At 36.7% G+C, this 6318-nt stretch overlaps 1 protein-coding gene across 2 annotated transcripts in view; it reads left to right on the top strand.

Moving 5' to 3' along the window:
* Positions 1–289: 289 nt before the first annotated feature.
* LOC130051056 (uncharacterized) overlaps positions 290–6318 on the top strand; it is a 6205-nt gene continuing 176 nt past the window's right edge. The window contains exons 1-3 of one of the 2 annotated variants that reach the window (XR_008799465.1): positions 290–528; positions 5713–5879; positions 5989–6318. The exon at positions 5989–6318 is cut by the window's right edge and continues 176 nt beyond it. Coding sequence is in view for 1 of the 2 variants with exons in the window: in XM_056152336.1 (XP_056008311.1) it covers positions 3046–3104; positions 5713–5879; positions 5989–6074 (312 nt within the window). In the remaining variant the exon portion in view is untranslated. Of the gene's footprint in view, positions 529–2823; positions 3105–5712; positions 5880–5988 lie in introns of those variants that run through there. The other variant, XM_056152336.1, reaches the window with a different exon arrangement.

Raw genomic sequence — 6318 nt, 5'->3', positions numbered from 1 at the left:
ATGAGCTCAGCAATTCGGTAGTTCTATATAACATGCAAAGAGTTTATGCATATGTTCACTAAATTGTGTGGTTTGAGTCAGATCTTTCTGCATTAGGCCTTTATTTTGTATTGAATCTTATGTGATTGATTGATTTTTTATTGTTGAACTGGAGAATGTTTCACTCATAAGGAGACGTCATTACTGCCCGTGAAGGACTTCAAAATTTAGGCCTATGCTCGGCGCTTACGGCCTTTGAGCAGGGAGGGATCTCTATCGTGCCACACCTGCTGTGACACGGGACCTCGGTTTTTGCGATCTCAACCGAAAGACCGCCCCATTTAGTCGCCTCTTACGACAAGCAAGGGGAAGTGGGGACTTATTCGAACCCGGATCCCATATAGTTTTACGCTAAATATTTAAATATAATTCATTTTTACTCTAGAAGTACTTTGGACCTAAACTCTATTATGGATATAGCAGAACAGTTTTATAGTTATGAAAACAACTATCTGTGCACTTCGCACCCTATGAGATTACAACGAAAAAGTACGTCACGACGTACATCTTACAATTCATGTCTATATGTTGTCGTTATATTGACAGGTGTTATCAAGTGATAAGCCGTATACGTGAAAAAAAAATTCTTGTCAAATAATATATTATTTCAATTTCGTATCAAATCGCTCAACATTTTTATATTTGCGCGAAGGTCATAATTCATATTGTGACCTTGAAATCGCCCCTCTATTTTCTCCCGATCATCACTACGTTATGTAAGGAAATCTAATTTACATAATTATTGCGAGCAGTGTGTAAAGGGGTAACGATATACGGTGTATGGTGGTGTATAAAGTGTATATATTTATATTCCTGTTACCAAAGGAAGGGTTAGGCCAAACTTCTGACACCTAAAGAAACCCCCCTTTCCCCATCTGATTATGTCTAACATACTCTTGAAAATGAAAAAGAGTATCCTGCATTAGATGCATTTTAAACTTCCTTTTATCGGAGCACTTGCTCTCTCTATAGATCTGGGTTTTTACTATATCAATTATCTTCTTCTTTTTTTAAATATAGGAAGTCTCATAATTGTTCATGAAAAAGTGAAGATAATGAACAATCTTATAATGATTACACAATTGAGAGTAGGGTAAACACGGATCCTTGTTAAAGTAAATATGAGTGGTGGCAACTGCGGTGCCAGTAGTCGTGTTCATGAGAATGTGAGGGGTGGTATGTGGTACATAATTGGTGGTATATGATGTTAACGAAAATTTGAGTGGTGTTATGGTGGTGAAACATGCAAACTAATAACGCTAAATCAATCTCTAATTAATATTATGGAAAGAAATGCAAAATTAAGGACCTACATAGGTGATAGTGTGAGTAGTGTTAAAGAAACCCTAAGTCATGGGAACTGGTGTGGCAATAGTGGGGAGTAGGTGTTATTTACCGTATAAGTGGTAGTGTGTGGTGTACAAGTGGTGGTATGTGGTGTTAATAAAATGTGGGTGTTAGTATGGTGGTGACACACGCAAACTAATAACGGTAGATCGATCTCTTTCATCAATATTGTTATGCAAAGAAATGCATAACTTTGGACCTATATGGGTAGTGATGTGAGTTATGTTAAAGAAGATGTAAGTGATGGTATCTGGTGTGCCAGTAGTGGTGTACAGTTGGTGGTATGGGGTGTATAGGTGGTGTGTAAGTGGTGAATAGGTGGTGGTATGTGGTGTATAGGTGGTGGTATGTGGTGTTAATGGAAATGTGAGTGATAGTATGGTGGTGATATATGCAAACTAAAAACGGTAGATCAATCTGTCATGCTAAGAAATGCAAAACTATATAGATAGTGTTGTGAGTAATGTTAAAGAAGATGTAAGTGATGGCATCTGGTGTGGCAGTAGTGGTGTACAGGTGGTGGTATGGGGTGTATAGGTGGTGTTTGAGTGGTGTATGGGTGGTGATATGTGGTGTTAATGGAAATGTGAGTGGTAGTATGGTGGTGTTAATGGAAATGTACGTGGTAGTATGATGGTAATACATGCAAACTAACAACGGTATATCTATCTCTTTCGTTGATATTGATATGTTAAACTATCAATTCTCAGACCTGTATAGGTAGTGATGTGAGTAATGTTAAAGAAGATGTAAGTGATGACATCTGATGTGTCAGTAGTGGTGTACAAGTGGTGGTAAGTGGTGGTATGTGGTGTATGAGTGGTGTTAATGGAAATGTGAGTGGTAGTATGGTGGTATTAATGGAAATGTGCGTGGTAGTATGATGGTGATACAATGTACATGCAAACTAATAACGGTAGATCTACCTCTTTCGTTGATATTGATATGTAAAACTATCAATTCTCTAACCTGTATAGGTAGTGGTGTGATTGGTGTAAAAACAAAAACAAAAACAAAAAACCGGTGTTAAAACACATGTGTTAGCATCCGATGTGCCATTAGCTGTGTGTAAATGGTGTTTATGGAAATGTGAATGGTGGTACGTGGTGTATAAATGGTGGTATGTGGTGTTAATGAAAATAAGGGTTGTGGTATGTGGTGTTAACGAACGTGTAGGTAGAGTGTGTGCGATGTTAACGAAAGTATGAATGGTAGTAGTTGGCTGGTTATTTCACAATTTTCACCCTTATTATACACCACTTGTGGATGAAGTACTATGATTAATGGTTATTACCCCCTAGTAGCGAGGGCTCTTTAGCGTGCAAACGCCTACCGCCATAGGGCCTTCCGAAAGACCCGTAAATGCAGTGCATTTGGAGGGCCAATCACAACCAATGTTTACGTCTTAGGTTGGCGATGGCATGAGGAGGATTCGAATTCATGAGCTTCCGGTTAGGAAGCAAACGCTCTACCATTGAGCAATGCGACCGGTAATTGCGTGGTGGTGGTGGTGGTGGAAGTATATAAAGAACCTAAAAGCCAGGAATTATTCGTTTACTTGCATGACAATCTGAGCAGTGTTTATATACTTCCACCTGAAGTGTGTCACAGTCTGTATAATGGAATGATAACGTGTTGTAAAGTTCTAACGAGATACAAATGGAGTTTATCATTTTGGTTCGTGGATTTATCAGAATAAAGAGAATCTTATATTTTCGGTAAGTGCACATCTCCGATACCTGCTGAGTAGACGTCCGTATTTGACACGTTTGTTTTTTTTTGTTTTTGGCGAATATGCCATGTGCATTACATATTATGCATATGCACTGGTCGAGTTCACCTAGAAAAATCACTCAGGTGTGACAATCACATTTGGGGTATACACGGGTAGAGTAAATTAGGCTACCTGAGAGAAATATGGCGGATAAGATGAGAAAGGTATACGTATTTATTAGTTCATGTCAACAGAATGAGAGAGTGGCGTAAAGACACGGCCCCTTGGACATACCAGAGGTGGTATCATGTGTCTAATAGGAGCAAGCATTCCCTGTTGACCCGTTACACCCATCTTCGGCCCTGTAATTTTGATCAGGTAAACAGAGTAATTTGTATTTAAAACCAAATAGCAATTTTAGACAAAGGACTAATACGGAAGTTCCGAGTTCCCCAAGAGTTATTTCCCTTTGTCGAACTCTTCCGTAAATTATGACGTAAAATATGATGACAGTGGGTACATTTGCTAATTACTATCGTTGTATTATTTCTTAAAAGATGTTATCCAGAGTTTCTGAGACCATCCTATCTCAGGGAAAAGGCAACTTTAGTGAGTTTATGAGTATTGGATAACAAAATGGCTCAAACAAATATTGTTAATTGCCATCTTTCTTTGATAAAAGCGTCACTCATGTAGAAGAGGAAACGAATAATGATTTAATAGCCAATTTGATGATCTTATTCAAACAAATTATGCTTGATATGGCCAGAATATGCATACCAGTGATTGATATAAACAAAAGTTACGCTTTTATTACATTAATCGTACGTAATCGTTATGTACAATGCCAGTCTACGATATAATGTATACATTGTGTACCCACCATACGTCATCAAATGCGAAAGAGTTCGCCAAAGGGAAATACTTTTGGGTAACTCGGAACTTGCGTATTGGTATGAAGCATCTCACTTACTGACCTATGTATGGCTAAGGCTGGTAATGCCTTCCCGGATGCGGATGTTTTGTTCTTAAAAGTTTACCAGAATAACCTTTTACTTTATGAAGGAACAATTATCTCCCGTCTTGAATGCCTTAAAGCTGACATGAATTCTGAAATATATACACATTTGTCATCTTACCCACCATCTTTCGTTCAGATAGCCTATTTTATTCTACCCGTATTTACCCAAATGTGATTGTCACACCTGAGTGATTTTGTAGTTAGACTCGACGAGCAGCAATCGCAATTCAACAAACTGGGCGACACTGACACAGGAGGAGAATACCCTGCAGCATTCCAAAAAAAAAAAAAAAAAAAAAAAAAAAAATCACGAAAAAGCAGAACTCGTTTGTTAAATACTTGTAGATCAGAATAGTAGTAGTTCAGTTCCCTTGCAAAGCCGGAAAGTTTAATAAAATTCAGATCAAGCGTTGTTTCTCCTTTGTGTCAACACATCGTTGATGGTCACATGGCTAAAATAAGCAACACTGATTTGTTCCAGACCGAATCTTAGAATAATTTAGAAGTAGTACTTAGAGAACAACATATATAATTGTCGCTGTAAAATAAATTACATGTAGCCATATAGGAATAATTGATCGAAGGAAAATGTATTGTTTCTGTAAAATGAGTAACATACAATTGTACAGAAAACAATCCACAGAAAATATGGCCCTCTAAGTAAAAGAAATCCTATAATATATCATATACTTTGTAACACAAAGGTTACTATTTGTATATAATACGTACATTTACATCTAATATAGGGAAATCTTTAAAACATTTCTTCTCAAAGACAATAGTCAGAAAAGTTCAATCTTACATGAAAGCTTCCTGACTTAGTGCAGATTCAGTTTGTTAGTGGAAACGCGCATCTGGTGCATCAAAATTGGTACCGTATAAGTTTTACATTAAATAGATAGGGATTATGAGATTGATCACTGTTCCTTGCATTAACCGGAACTAGTTATGAATTGTAGTTGTCTTATATTAACCGGAACTCGAAATGAATTGTAGATTCCTTACATTAAACGGAACTAGCAATGCTTTGTAATTTCCTTACATTCGCTGGAACTAGAAATTATTTGAAGTTTCTTTACATACCTTTGCGAATCTTGTTTAGTGCACAACACTATGAAAGGTGAAGATAACGAACAGTGATCAATCTCATAACTCCTACAAGCAATACAAAATAGAGAGTTGGGCAAACACGGACCCCTGGACACACCGGAGGTGGGGTCAGGTGCCTAGGAGAAGTAAGCGTTTGAAATATCAAGGAAATTATTTGACCTCACATTGAAAGCAGCGGGTTAAGTCGAATACTATTTGACCTTTGTCTATGTCACGACAAACGACCTTTTTTTAAACCAAAATGCTTGATTATAAATTGAGAAAAAAAATTAAAAACATTCTATGCATGTTTGAATTATTGAACTGCATTTTTCACAAGGTATATATGAAAACCCTAGGGTAAATTCACAGTGGAAAACTGGCAGAAGAGTTAATTTCCAAATGAAAAAAAAAAACTTGATACATTTCCTTTATTAAAAATGTAGACTTCTCGTCACAACATTTCATTAAATCTAGATAATGATGACTATCAAAATTTTAGGAAGCAATCAACAGTTGTGATCGAGAAGAGAGAAGGAGAAAATTTCAAGTGTGAGATTGTATTTGATGAGACTGATATGACAATGGTACCAGAGCCAACTGTCAAACAGCACTCCAGCCAGCAACATTTTCCTCTTGTATTTTTTGACTTGGAATCAACAGGATTAAGTTTGTTACTTTTTACTACCTGCCCAATATCTAAATTGATTGTTCAGTTGAGAAAAGAAGTTCTTAAATGAATACATGTATTATATTTTGGTGTTAATTCATTTTCCAGCTAGAGATTCTCATATTACACAGCTGTCGTGTGTGGTGAAGAAAAATGTTCCACCTATACCTTTCCAAAAATACCTATCACAGTAAAAGCCTCAGAAATCACAGGAATCGAAATTGTCAATGGAAATATGTTTAACAAAAATATAGAAGTCAAGCCTTTCAGCAGGAATGGATGCTCTGCTTAATTTTGTTTCAAAATTTTAAACTAAAGTAATTCTGCATTTACAATGGCAGTGTATGAATGTCAACAATATACAGAATGTTTATTGTATACTATACCCAATTTAACATTTTCTGTTTATGAGAGAGAGAGAGAGAGAGAGAGAGAGAG

The sequence above is a fragment of the Ostrea edulis genome, chromosome 10 (assembly GCF_947568905.1).
Source record: "Ostrea edulis chromosome 10, xbOstEdul1.1, whole genome shotgun sequence".
Lineage (NCBI taxonomy): Eukaryota > Metazoa > Mollusca > Bivalvia > Ostreida > Ostreidae > Ostrea > Ostrea edulis.
The sequence above is the reverse complement of the archived record's forward strand: the minus strand, read 5'-3'. Positions and strand labels throughout refer to the sequence as shown.